Below are 15,253 nucleotides of genomic sequence, written 5' to 3' on the forward strand. Positions count from 1 at the left end.
TGTGAATTTTTATTTTTTTATTTAACTAGTGTTCGTAGCCTTTAGTAAAATAATCTTAGAAAAGTGATTAATAAAAACATATTCTAAATATAATTGACCTTATGTTTACTTTCTTGACTGCTTTAGGAGGGGGAGACAGGGCAAGATAAGGAGAATGAGAGAAAAAGAAAGAGTGATGGAGATGAGGAGAGAGCAGGAATTGACAAATAATCTACTGCCCACTGACTTGGTTTTAAAGCTAACTCTCATCCTGTTTTTTGACCTTCAAACGTCTTAAAATGCACATATGTAGATCAGAGAAATCTAAATTTTCTCAGGGGAGAATTCCCCACAACCCCCCTGATTTAGTGTGTGTGTGTGTGTGTGTTGTGTGTGCCCGCGCATGCTTTATTAATAAATACCCCTAAAGCACCTTTGTTTGCTGACCAATTAGTGATCATACAAATGTTATTTTAGTGACTTCTTGAAAACAAGTTTCACAACATGAAACAAAAACATGTTAGCTTAATAGTTCTGTCACGTGAATTTGTGATTTGAACATTGTGGGCAAGTTTTGATTATCCATGCCAAATAATATATACTCGACACAGTGTGTGTTTGGACTGAAAAAGGTGTTCTTGGTTAGCAATTTGACAACATTGTTTGTAATAAATAAGCAAAAAGAATGAAGTATTTGAACCTCATAATTCAATACAAAATGGAAATGGGATGGAAAAAGCTCCACTTTTTTTAAATAGGCTACGGGCCTGTGTTACTTACCATAGTAATAACAGTAACGTATACATAATTACATGCAACTAACCTTCAACCGAGCCCTATAATCCTACCCTAACCCTATAGTAAGTACATGTTGTTTATTAATTACTCAGTACTTAAATATATAATTACACTGTTACAACGACACCTTAACATAAAGTGTAACCAAAGACTGCAATTAAATAAAACTTTATTGAACAAGAGAAAACGCTCCAGTTACTAACGTAACCTCAGTTCCCCGTCAATGTTTTGACGCATATGGGGGAAACAATTCACTTTACCGATGCCAGAGCCAGCCGGAGAGCTGAGGGTTGGCTGTCGTGAGCTGCTCCTGAGTGTCCTCAGCACATGGGAAAGGTCCCAGAAAGGGACCAAGTTGGGGCGAGGCGGGTTTAACCAATGCATTACTTTTCAAAGTAGCTTTCCCCAACACTGGAGGTAACTGGCTATAACCAGTGTTTGTTTACCTGCATATGTAACCTGTTTCAGAGAGGATGATGGCATTGAAAGAGTTAAAGTGAAAGTGAAAGGTTTCCTTCATGTGTATTCTGCAGTCGCTGATCTTGAGACGTTCAGATGAAAGCGTCAGACAGATTACTCGTGTCGCACTGATGCATTGAGGGAATATTTACACTCATTATGACGAGAGATTCACTTGGACCAAGAAATGGACATTTTAACCCCCACAGACATCAGGACTAATGAATCTTTACTCTTAACATCCATCTGTCTTGGCAAGGGTCGCCTGATGTCCATTTGTGCAGAATTTTGGAAGTAAGGTTTCAGATGAACACCCATACCATCTCATGACTGAAGTTTATGCTGCTCAGCTTTGAATATTTGATTCTCCTTAAAAATGTCCATCAGCATTCGGGCTCTCGTCTTGGTTTTCATCAGTGTGCAGGGTAAGGTATTTTTATTTCATAAAGATCTTCTAAATTGTTTTAGTATTCTCTCATCTAGTAAGTTATTGGAACATATTGGTGTATGTTGTGAAGGGTTTTCAATATATCAACTTGCGCAGTCTCCAAACAATTCTCACATTTAATGGTTGCGGTTCATCTCATATGGGCACAAGCGAGCAAACATCTGACATTGAGCTTAGCTGATATTAACAGATAGAGCTTAATGCCAGATTTATATAAATATTTCATGTGTCATGTGATAATTCTGTTTCAAAGAAACATCTGGTGCAGGTAATTTCCAACCATCATTGTCTAAACCCTCAAAATGACCAACTTCCTTTTCCACACTTCTTACCGCTTTCATTCAAACCACAGTCTGTGCCTGCTAGTGCTGCTAGTGCTGCAAGAAATATGTATTGTGATCTTACTTTCCGGGAAATCAGCAGCTAGTCTACGACTATAGACAGCAGAAGTTCTGGTCCATAATTCAAGAACCGCCCACTAGCCATCAGACGAGTAAAGCGATCATTCACAGTTCCTTAAACTTGCTGTTTAGTGCCGAGGTTATCCGAGATACGTATATTATGGATGCAAAGTTACAGAAAAGAAAATATATTTCTCACTCACAGCATTACACATTGTATGTTTTCTTTAAATTTAGTTTTAAATCCTTAGCATTAGATCTTCTTGAGCCTCTCTGATAAATATATTATTGTATTTTACACCCTTAAAGGGATAGTTCACCCAAAAATGAAAATTAGCCCATAATTTACTGACCCTCAAGTCATCCTCCTAGGTGTATATGACATTCTTCTTTCTGACGAATAAAATCTGAGTTATATTACAAAAGTCCAGGCTAATCCAAGCGTTAGAATTGGATTCATAGTTGCTCTATTTTTGAAGTCCATAAAAAGTGCATCTGTCCATCAAATCCACGCGGCTCTGGGGTTAATAAAGGCCTTCTGAAGCAAATCGACGCGGTTGTGTAAGAAAAATATCCATATTTAAAACGTTATAAAGTAAACTTTCGACCGACCGCCCCCTGTTCAATTTATGGAAAAATTAAAAAATCGAAAGACTAACGCGACCAGGTCCGCTTGTCATGACGTCACGTACGCATCTTAAAAAATATGGATATTTTTCTTACACAAACGCGTCGATTCGCTTCAGAAGGCCTTTTATTAACACCCCAGAGCCGCGTGGAGCAGTAATATGACGGACAGATGCACTTTTTATGGACTTCAAAAACAGCAACTATGAATCAAATTCTAATGCTTGGGTTAGCCTGGACTTTTTTAATATAACTCAGATTTTATCCGTCTGAAAGAAGAATGTCATATACACCTCGGATAACTTGAGGGTGAGTAAATTATGGGCTAATTTTCATTTTTGGATGAACTATCCCTTTAAACCGATGCACTGACGCCGTCACCAAAACAACATCTTTCTCTGCATTTCTCATCTTCTCTAGGTCGCTTTCTAGTTGTCAAATAAATCTGGCATTGTATATTATGAGTTACTTTTATTCTTCTTTCTTTGATTAAACGCATCTGCTAAACACATGTAAATTAAAGTTAAACAGAATGGTTATTGTTTTTATATTGTTATGGCATTCAAATGATCAAGACTTTTCTTATATAGTTAACTGACATTTGTTGGAAGTAACAGGTCTCATTGACCTCGGCCTGTATATTTAACCTGTTGTCATATTGTTTCAGTGGGTGGAGAGGTTGATGACGTTGAAACCATTAGAGTGAAGGAGGGAGGTTTCCTCAATCTGGATCTGGGACTTCGGGATCTAAATGGAGACGTTCAGATACTGTGGACGTTTGAAAGTGCCAGTCAAAGCACGCGTGTGGCACAGATGTATCAAGGGAAAATTTACACTCATTATGACAAGAGACTCACAGGCAGAGTACAGCTGGACAGAGAAACGGGCACTTTAACTATCACAGCCATCAGGATGAATGAATCTGGACTGTATAAAGCAGTAATCATTGTCAATAAAAAGGTCACAGCGCAGAAATACAAAGTGGATGTTTATGGTAAGTTACAGCTGCAGTCAATATGGAAAAGTAACGTCTCGGTTACGTATGTAACCCTCGTTCCCTGAAGGAGGGAACGGAGACGTACGTCGGAACTGACCGACGAATTGGGATCTGTCTTCAGAGACCAGTCTACTTCGAGTGTATTAGAAACGAGCCAATTGTATTGGCATGCGGTCCACGCACCGCCCCGCACCGCGGGTATAAACACGGAAGTGGAGTACCGCATATTGCTTTTCCAACTGAGGAGCCGAATAAGTGACTCTGCCCTTCAGCGGAAGCACAGCACCTGGCGACGGGACGTACGTCTCCGTTCCCTCCTTCAGGGAACGAGGGTTACATACGTAACCGAGACGTTCCCTTTCAGTCGGTCACGTTCGACGTACGTCGGAACTGACCGACGAATTGGGATCCCTACCAACACGCCAGAGATGCTGGCCCTTCCAGCGCCCTGCCTGAGCTCACTGGACCACTCCTATGTTGGAGTGGGAGTCAGGGCTCCCGGCAGGGAAGGTCAGTCACTGCTGTTCCTGCAAGACCCACTCTGCGTGACTACTGGATAACGCTGGGAAGCGTGCCAGTCTCAGGGAGATGGAACGCTGCGGAGCCACGTCCTCCAAGGGAGGAGAGGTGGAATACTCATAAGGACTAACCTATCAGGGTAGTGCAACATATGGCAGTCTCTGGGGTGGATCCAACCTGGTCCCAGGGGGGAAAGAACACACCCAGAGACGACAGAGCGGGGCTCTGTCAAGGGAAAGACACGGGCTAGCCGAGTAGGGTAGCAGGTACCGTGGAAATACACATATGGGGTCGCCGTGAGGGGACCAACACATATGAAACCCAGCCTACACACACGTTCCACAAGCATACGGGTGCAGGCCTGGCGTCAGACGGCCGCAACGTCTGACACCGAAGGGGTGACGGAGGAGCTCGACAGGGTTCACCATTTCTGGGGAACACAACTGGAGAAGATAAACGCACGAATCCGGCCATAGGCGGGAGTGGCGTAGCAAGCCGACACAGGAACGGGCACTTCATGTCTACCGGCCGTTGGAGGCGAGTACACGGGAAGAAACCGGCTCCACACGGAGGCTATAGAATCTAGCGAACGTGTTAGGTGTCGCCCAGCCCGCAGCTCTACAGATGTCTGTCAGCGAGGCGCCTTGAGCCAGCGCCCAGGAGGAGGCAACACTCCTTGTGGAGTGCGCTCGCAACCCGAACGGGCAAGGCACGTCTTGCGATTGGTACGCTAAAGACGATAGCATTCACTATCCAGTGGGCTAACCTCTGCTTGGAGACAGCCTTTCCCTTCTGCTGCCTCCATAACAGACGAAGAGCTGCTCTGAGGTCCTAAAGCTTTGTGTCCGGTCAACGTAAGCGCGAAGAGCACGGACGGGACATAACAAAGCCAGGGCTGGGTCTGCCTCCTCCGAGGGCAGCGCTTGCAGGTTCACCACCTGGTCCTGAAAGAGAGTGGTAGGAACCTTGGGCGCGTATCCGGGCCGGGGTCTCAGGATGACGTGAGAGTTACCGGGCCCGAATTCTAGGCACGATTCGTAGACCGAAGCGCATGCAGGTCCCCCACCCTCTTGATTGAGGCCAATGCAGTCAGGAGTACCGTCTTCATAGACAGGATTTTTAACTCAACGGACGGCAAAGGCTCAAAAGGAGGGCCCTGAAGTGCTCTGAGCACCAGGGCTAAGTCCCAAGAGGGTAGCGAGATAGAACGAGGAGGATTTAGTCTCCTCGCACCTCTGAGGAACCTGACGATTAAGTCGTGCTTCCCTAAGGTTTTACCTTCAACTACATCGTGATACGCCGCTATTGCTACGACGTACACTTTCAGGGTGGAGGGAGACAGCCTTCGCTCCAACCCATCTTTTAGGAAAGAAAGCACAACATTAATCGAACACTTCCGGGGGTCTTCTGGCGAGAAGAACACCACTCAACGAACAGGTTCCACTTCAGGGCATAGAGGCGCCTCGTAGAGGGGGCTCTAGCTGAAGCGATGGTGTCTACCACTGCCTGTGGCAGGCCACATAGAACCTCCGCGTCCCGTCCAGGGACCAGACATGGAGTTTCCAGAGGTCTGGACGCAGGTGCCATAGAGTGCCCCCTCCCTGAGAAAGAAGGTCCTTCCTCAGGGGAATCGGCCAGGGTGGGGCTGTCGCGAGGAGTGTAAGTTCGGGGAACCAGGTCCGGTTGGGCCAGTAGGGCGCAACTAGCAAGACCTGTTCCTCGTCCTCCCTGACCTTGCACAGAGTCTGTGCTAGAAGGCTCACTGGGGGAAACGCATATTTGCGTAGGTCCCGGGGCCAGCTGTGCGCCAGTGCATCTGTGCCGAGGGTACCCCCGTTCAGGGAATAGTACCACTGGCAATGGGACGAGTCCGAAGTGGCAAACAGGTATACCTGTGCGGCTCCGAAAAGGTCACCACTCTCCCGGAAGTGGACACTGACAAGAGAGCTTGTCGGCTGTCTGGTTCAGCACACCTGGGATGTGAATGGCACGAAGCGACCTCAGATGCTTCTGACTCCACAGGAGGAGGTGGCGGGCGAGTTGGAGCATGCGACGGGAGCGCAGACCACCCTGACGGTTGATGTACGCAACGGCCGGAGTGCTGTCCGTGCGGACCAGTACGTGTTTGTGCTGAAGCAGCTTCTTGAAGCGACTTAGCGCAAGACGTACTGCCATTAACTCCAGGCAATTAATATGCCAATGCAGCTGGGGCCCTGTCCACAGACCCGAGACTGCATGCCCGTTGTACGTGGCCCCCCAACCCGTGGCTGAGGCATCTGTGAATACCACAACATGCCTGGACACCTGTCTTAAGGGCACTCCGGCCCGTAAGAACGAGGGGTCGGACCAAGGGTTTGAAGGTTTGGCGACAGTACGGGGTAACTGGGACCCGATACTGGCCGCTCTGCCACGCCCACCTCGGGACTCGGTCGTTTAGCCAGCGCTGAAGCGGTCTCATATGAAGCAATCCGAGCGGCGTTACCGCGGCTGCAGATGCCATATGCCCCAGGAGCCTCTGAAAGAATTTCAGTGGGACCGCCGTCCTGCTCTTGAATGTATTCAAGCAGTTCAACACTGACTGGACTCGTTCCTCTGTGAGGCGCGCAGTCCGATTGACCGAATCCAGCTCCACGCCGAGATAAGAGATCCTCTGCGTGGGACAGAGTTTGCTCTTCTCTCGGTTGACCCGAAGGCCCAACAGGCTGAGGTGACGGAGCACCAGGTCCCTGTGTTCGCACAACTGCTCCCGAGACTGGGCGAGTATAAGCCAGTCGTCGAGATAGTTGAGAATGCGAACGCCGCGTTCTCGGAGTGGAACAATGGCTGCCTCCACGACTTTCGTAAAGACGCGGGGCGACAGGGACAGCCCGAAGGGCAAGACTTTGTACTGATATGCCTTCCCCTCGAACGCAAAGCATAAGAACGGTCTGTGTCGAGGGAGAATAGAGACATGAAAGTACGCGTCCTTCAGGTCGATCGCTGCAAACCAATCTTGGGGACGGATGCATTCGAAAATGAATTTCTGCGTTAGCATTCTGAATGGAAGCTTGTGCAGGGCCCGTTTCAGAACACGCAGGTCCAAGATTGGCCGTAACCCACCGCCTTTCTTGGGTACAATGAAGTAGGGGCTGTAGAACCCCGACTTCATATCGGCTGGAGGAACCGGCTCGACCGCGTCCTTCGCCAGTAGGACATCGATCTCTGACCGCAAGACATGGGCATCACTGCTCCGCACGGAGGTGAAGAGGATGCCCTTGTGCTTGGGAGGCCGGTACGCGAACTGAGTCGCGTAGCCGAGTCTGATAGTACGGATGAGCCAGCGAGACGGTCTGGGGGCTCTCTTAGCCAGGCCCCCAGAAACCGTGCAAGCGGGACCAATGGCACCACAGACGTACCCGGGGTGGGGCAGCGAGGTGGAACGCTCAGACCCAACCCGGACGGCCCGGAGGCGACCCGGAGTGGGTCTGATCGTTCCAGGGTGGGGCAGTGTGTGGGAGAGAAGGCCCGGGGGCGTCCTCCAGCCTCACTCCACCCCCTGGCAAAGAAGAGAGGGGAAGCCAGGAGTGGCAAGGCCCGGGGGCGTCGCACACAGCCGGCTTGAGCCTCTCTGGGCCCAGGGACAAAGGAAACTGCTCTGAGAACATGGGTACCGCTGGACTCCGGAGAGCCAGCGGCAGGACCGAAACCGAAAAATATATTCTCCCCCCGGTCCTCCTCCGGGGTAGGGAGGGGTGCGGACACCGACTCCCTGAGCAGTTCCCCTCTTGCTGGGCTGCCCGTTTCAGGGCCGCTTGCCCTTGTGCTTGCCAGCGGACTTTGCGGGACCCTTGACGGGTTGGGCGCCTCCCTTGCGCCCGGCCACCTGCTGCCTGGGTGGAGGCTGCTGCTTGGCTTAGCAGGGGCGGAGGCGGACGCAGGGAGACACCCTCGGCGACAAGCAGATGGAGGTGCTGCGGACAACGACTGGGTGGAGGCAGCAGCTGGTCGTCGTGGCAGGAAGTTTTTTTTTTTTTTTTTAATTATTATTTTTTACCTCCACCTGCTTCTGGGCCACCAAGAACTGCTGGGCACAGTTCTCGATGACGTCGCCGAAGAGGCCAGCCTGACAGACAGGGGCGTTGAGGAACCGAACTTTGTCGGGCTCACGCACATCTGCCAGGTTAGCCCCAGCTTTCTGGACCACTAGTGTGGACATCGCCTGACCCAGGGAGCGTGCAGTGACTTCCGTCACCCGGAGGGCGAGGTCCATCACAACACGCAGTTCCTGCATAACCCCTGGGTCGGGACTACCCTCGTGCATGCAGGACAGAGGGCAGTGAGAGAGGGAAAAAACTTAAACATTATGGCCCTTTTGGCGTTCCATATTTTGGCACCAAATAGTTCCACACTGCTAAGTTTTTCCAATGCACATCCGGGCAGCCACCCCAGAAAGCATGGCTGTCAACTCTGAATCTGATTCAGCATGAGCACACTATTATAGTGGGAAACTCAGCATCATCATTTCCAGCGCATAACAGCCCTCTCTCCGATGCAGCAATTGACATCTGTCCTCCGCCAGAGCCCCAAATGAAACGCTAGGTCCCCCCTTCTTTCAAAAAAGGACCAGCAATCCCATCCGTAAGCTACCAGCAGGCATGTGAGACAATGAGCGTGGCCGTCCGACTTGACGGCACACGGCGCGCTGAACACTCAAGCCTCCAAGAAGAGGCACGGTGAACAAAGCGCCGACGTGGTCATGTTCTCATAAGGGAACATGAACCACCCACGAACAAAGTCTCAGCATGCTTGTGATGCGATAGAGGAGTGGGGGCCCACGGGGAATGAACCCGGCGGGGAAGCCCCACTATAATCCTCAGGCCACCAAGACTTATTAGCCAAAGTAGACCTTTTCCGGTGCACCAGAAAAGGAACTAGATCGGGGAATAAGCAATGGGACTCAACCCCGTTTGAGGTATCACAGTCTCGACCGCGCACCAGAGGACCGAGTGACGCGCTGGGTTGCCGTGGCAACCCCCGCTGTCAGCCGGTGCCAGACGGCACACGGCGCGCTGAACGCTCGAGCCCGAACAACGCGCCGACGTGACCACGTTCTCCTGGGAGAACGCGGATCACCCACGAACGCAATCTCACATGTTTATATGCGAGAGAGATCGTGGCCGTCAAATGAGGACAGGAAACAACCGCATCCAGAAACACACGGTTTGAATGACATCTTGAAAAAGACGCAGGGTCAAACCGTGTTGCTCTTTTTAGAAGGAAATGCTCTTTTAGAAGTGCTGAAGCGCTCAGGGAGATGACCGCGGCTCACAGCAGTCCGATTGCAAGCCTGCATGTGAGCACTCAAGAACGGAAACGCCCAGCCAACCAACACAGGAACAAGTGTATGTTGCAGCGGCCGCTCGCTGACTCGCGCCGTCACACCAGCACCCAGGTAAGAGAGCGATCCTCCTCGAGACTCGTTTAAACACTCTTCGCAGAAACAGCTTGATACAGCAAACCGTTCGGCTCCGAAGTTTAAGCAATATGCGGTACTCCACTTCCGTGTTTATACCCGCGGTGCGGGGCGGTGCGTGGATGCCAATACAATTGGCTCGTTTCTTATACACTCGAAGTAGACTGGTCTCTGAAGACAGATCCCAATTCGTCGGTCAGTTCCGACGTACGTCGAACGTGACTGACTGAAAGGGAACTTATAATATGGGATCAAAGCAATAAGATTCAGGATAATTGACAGGATCTCAAATGGTCTCATGATATGTTTCATTGTTAAATTGGTTTCCTCTCGTCCTAAAGCACCTGTCTCTGTACCGGCCATCAGGAGCAGCTCAGCAGTGACTGTGCACCGATCTACAGGTGCGTCTTTGTCTATATCTGTCTTTTTATAATGAATATCATCTGAAATTGTCGTCAGGTGTGGTACAGGGCACCAAGTGTATTTTTTTTAAACATCCTGCACTGATGAATCACAATAAGACCAGGGACATTTAAATATGTACAGTTTAAAAAATGACTTCAATAAAGGTATTTTTCATGATTATTTCAACATTAAACATTTAGGGCCCTATTTTAACGATGGTTCCACTTTTGCTTGTTTAACGACAGGAAACGCCTGGCGCATGGTCCAACAGCTCGTCTCTTAATGAGTCATGGGTGTGTTTTGGGCATAACGTGCAATAAACCAATTAGAGTCTCATCTCCCTTTCCCTTTAAAAGCCAGTTGTACTTGCACCATGGCGGATTCGCTATTTACATGGTGGAATTTGCAAGCGGAAAGACTGAAAACTGTGTATGCACGTTGTGCTCCTGCCTATCGGCACACATTAGGCTACTACACTCTAAAAAATGCTGGGTTAAAAACAACCCAAGTTGGGTTGAAAATGGACAAACCCAGCTATTGGGTTGTTTAACCCAGCAGTTGGGTAGGTTTAACCCAGCAATTGGGTTAAATGTTTGCTTAAAACAACCCAATCGCTGGGTTAAAACAACCCAATCTCTGGGTTAAACCAACCCAATCGCTGGGTTAAAACAACCCAATTGCTGGGTTAAACCAACCCAATCGTTGGGTAAATGTTTGCTTAAAACAACCCAATCGCTGGGTTAAAACAACCCACTCTTTGTGACAGTGGAGTCAAATAAACATTAAATATGAAGGTTCTGTCAAATGTATATTTTATTAGCCTAATTTGTAGTGCTTGGTTTGTGTGTTATTACACAGGGCTTGGTAAACTAGGTCAATTAGAAAGAATTAAGTATCAGTTTCTGTTTTTTAAGTATTAAAATTAATCAAAATTCTAAGTTTTTAAAATGTTTTTTTACCTACATTATAAAACTAACCCGACACTCATTCATGGGTTCACCAGATCAACGCCATCTAGTGGCAAACCCTCAGAATTTTAAAACGCTTCGAAACAAAGGTGACGCAACGAAGGCTGGTTTGTTGAAATCACCTGACTGTTGAGTTTGATACAAGCTCCGAACCACTAATTCAAAACAAAAGCTCAGTTTCGACGCTTCATGAAGCAGTGTTTTTCGAAAGCTCCCGTCACTGTTAGGACGAGGAGATTATGGCAAGCCGTTTTAACATTTAATCTTTAAAACGTACTAGTATCAATTTTCATGCTACTTGTACTTGCTTTTTTAGCTACTCGTGTCTATTCCAATAAGCACTAGTACTTATTCATTAGATACTAGTATTTATTCCAATTTATTCCATTCTATTATTTTATTTTACTGGTAAGATTTTTAATTGAACTATAAGAAATAGTTGATATAAAAACTGCTTTGTCTTTAGATTTGTTTGTTTTGTTTTTTAGCAAAATCTCAAAATTGTCCTATGGTGTGACTGTCTCAAGCATGGTTCAATAAATTACAACTTTTATCATTTAAAAAGAAAAGCATACAAATGTTAATAAATACCTCAGGCATAATTTTTCAAGTGTCTATTTTAGTAAATGACAATCATTTTTTTCATCCATATAGCTAAGAAATGTTACTAGTTACAATTAAAAAAAGATGCTAGTAGGCTATCTAAGGAATAAGCAGCTAATGAATAAGTACTAGTACTTAATGGAATATATACTAGTATAGAGATACTATTTGTTGGAGCCATTAAATTGAATTGTAATTTTTGTTTGTGACACTAGAGGCAAGTATTTTGAGCAGGGCTTAAAAACGGAAAAAAATATCAATCGGTTCACTCCGAGCAGAATCGATATTATAGCGTTTCCGTTTTTGCGTTCCTCAATAAACATTACTGTTCCGAAAACGGTTTGATTTGAAAAAATACCGGTTAATAACGTTATTTTAATTTAGCCTATACAAATATGTATAAATATACTTATTTTTCACTCAATAATAATAATACGCATGGTAATTAAACTTGAATATTTATTTCATAAAATTTTTAAAACCACAACAGAAATACATGCATTAATTACAAAGCATAAACAGCGGACCTGTTTTAATGGAGCGTTAGACAATCGAAAGTGGCCTCTTATGCCGAATAATTTTCAGAAGAGTGATAACATTCTTTGTACATAACTTTTTTTCAACACGACTTGTTTTAAAAATTGCATGAATAAAGAATAAATAAACTGGATAACCATTGCTCTTTTAATGCACCGTCAACTGGTAATTTCAAAGCAAACACTGCGCAACACGTCCTTGCATCCCATAATCAAATTCAGTCAGCTAATAAAGCTTGATCATTTAATGCAATATAACATACCATTTAATACGAAGCATCAACCGTCTATATAGAAAACATAGAGCTGTCCTGTATTGGCAATCTGAAAGACTATAGGAAAAATGTTTGATAGATGCTATAGCCTAATTGGACAGGCTTAAACGAAATCCATAAACTAGCCTAAATCAGTCTATTTGAGCTTAAAGTCCGTACTGCTTATTTAAACGTACGAAAAGAATGTCCTCCAATACCTGCACATTCATTGATGACCTCAGTGGGGAAAGAAATGTACTTGAGGCATGAAAATGCGCGCTCTACACTGACTTGCGTACCGGTAGATTCATAGATGATGGTACGCGGGCATTTCACTCACGCTTGATCCGTCAACGTCACATGCTGGACTACTCTATTCATGATTGGTCACTGCCAAATTAAAATATTAAAGAGAACGATAAAATAGCGTTATTAACCGGTTAATGGCCATTTCAAATTAACGTTTCTGTTCAGAACGATTCAATTGATTTTGATTTCGTTTTCGTTTTTGTTCCTCTTAAAATTTCGTTCGTTTCCGGTTTTCGTTTTCGTTCCTTGAACCGGTTCAGAGCCCTGATTTTGAGTATATTTAAATAGGGCGATGATGAGTTACATGTGCGCATATGGAAGGTCAAACAAACTGTGCAAGTTGTGCAAGACTGTGCTTATTAGGGTTGGGAACCGAGAACCGGTTCTTTTGCAGAACCGAAACTGATTTTTGAAAAATACCAGAACCGCGCGAAATTCCTAAGTTTCGGTTCCGAAAACGGTTCTGGTGCAATGTGTGTGCGAAGCGCTGGAAGCGTATCCTTTAATAGCGAGTGCTGCCAAGTCCGTGGTTTTCCCGCTTTCCCGTTTTCCACTGTTGCCGCGGGCTGTGTTTCATGTCCGCGGGTTGAAGCGACCCCAATTATGTGATATTTAGCCCCGGAAATGCGAATTTTACCGGAGAAGCCCCCCTGACACGCGATTAGGCTTGTTTTGGGCTAGTTTTGAGTAGCAATTTCGCGGGTTTTGTTGTGAAAACCTGGCAACCCTGGCTCACCTCATCATGAATATTAATTACGTTGCCTGCCGCTTCCAGGAGTGCAACGCAGTTCAGCATTGAAAGCCCTCGCGCTACACATTTACGGTTTTGCATCAGATATTTTCTCGCTGACCACCAGCATGGCGAAGAGAAAGTCACAAGTATGGATTCATTTCCAAAGAATGAATGATAATGAAGCCACAGGGCTTATACCAGATTTATAGTGAAAGGCAATAAGGCATATATATATATATATATATATATATATATATATATATATATATATATATATATATATATATATATATATATATATATATATATATATATATATATATATATATGTGTGTCAACCGTTGAGTCACCATGGTTTAGGTAAGCGTTTAGGCACAATTACCTTTGTAATGCTGAATTGCAATTTATTATTTACAAGTTCACTGAATAACTGAATTACGATTAAATTAATATACAACTAATTAATAAATATAACTAATAAATATAATTTATAACTTGGTTTTATTCAGAGACAGAGAGATAAAATGTAACAAGACAATTTCAGAGGTGTTCATTTGAAAAAGAAATGTGTTACAAGAATGGCTTAATTAATACTGTAATATATGTACAGTACAGGACTTTTTTGACATTGCCAACCTGTAAATTAATTTGAGCAAGTAATAAACACAAAATGGATTGTTTGAGTCGCGTATTGTGCCTTTTTCCTTTATCACTATTTGTTTAATAATTTTAATGGAACCGGAATCGGAACCGGAATCGTTAGGCGGAACCGCAACCAGAACCGGAACCGGAAAATTTCTCACGATTCCCAACCCTAGTGCTTATGCCCAACCGTTTGTTTTGAAATAAATAACTGATTTGTGAGTAGCAAGTCAAATAAGTAAAGTTTGGAATTTTTAAAATGTTATCGTTTTATTTGTTGTTTGAATGCCAAATGGACAATAAATGGATTGGCATACCCGAATTTATTCTAAAGGTATGGACAGTAACTTTATTTATCCAAAAGCATGCGTCAGAATCAGACTTCTAAAAAACCCATCTGCGTCTCTACTTATTATCTATTCCATTAAGGACTAGTAGCATGAAAATACATACTACTTCGTTTTCAGGATTAAATGTTAAAACGGCTTGCCATAGTCAGACTGCAAACTGTGTTTACTTTTTAAACAGTCAAATAACTTAACCTTACAAACTATATCTGTCCAGCACCAGGAACACCACAGGGAACACCACAGGGAACACCACAGGGAACACAAGCGAGAAACAGCACCACCCATCCACAAACAAGAGAGTTCTGCCCTAATAATCAAGGTACAATCGGCGTTTGCTTGGGTTTCCACAAAGACTAATCTTCTTGTTTGTAGGACTAGGATTATGAATAACCCCCTGGCTGTCTCCATCTCTCTTGAATCTTCAGAATCCGTGGAGAGATGCGGTGAGGTCGAGGTTCTGGTCCGGCTGGTTCTGTCTGGTCTGCTGGCGATTGCCACCGTTGCGTTTCTGGTTGAGCACATAAGATGCTGCTCAGCCCGAAGAGGAGCTCAATCGTCCGTGTGATGATGATACAAATCTGTGGCATCACGTGATCAGTGTTTTCTTATTTTAAGCTATGCATATTTTCACAGACAGTCTTCTATATCATAATGAAATTTTTCTTCCAGTCTGACCTCATTTAGTTGAATGTAAAGTATGAAATATTATGATATAAAATTATAAAATACAGTGCACTGCAAGGCAAAGTATACAAATAAAGAAAGGTTGAATG

The 15,253-nt window shown here is 45.2% G+C and overlaps 1 protein-coding gene across 1 annotated transcript; it reads left to right on the forward strand.

The window, feature by feature from the left end:
• The first annotated feature begins 1,315 nt into the window (after positions 1-1,315).
• On the forward strand, positions 1,316-15,253 carry LOC307117854 (uncharacterized protein). Its single transcript, XM_079803028.1, has 5 exons — positions 1,316-1,661; positions 3,380-3,706; positions 10,022-10,081; positions 14,695-14,799; positions 14,906-15,253. Exons 1-5 carry the CDS (start codon positions 1,613-1,615, stop codon positions 15,043-15,045), a joined length of 681 nt encoding a protein of 226 aa, XP_079659154.1. The 5' UTR covers positions 1,316-1,612; the 3' UTR covers positions 15,046-15,253.

Source organism: Gobio gobio, assembly GCF_949357685.1.
Source record: "Gobio gobio genome assembly, chromosome: 21".
Classification (NCBI taxonomy): Eukaryota; Metazoa; Chordata; class Actinopteri; order Cypriniformes; family Gobionidae; genus Gobio; species Gobio gobio.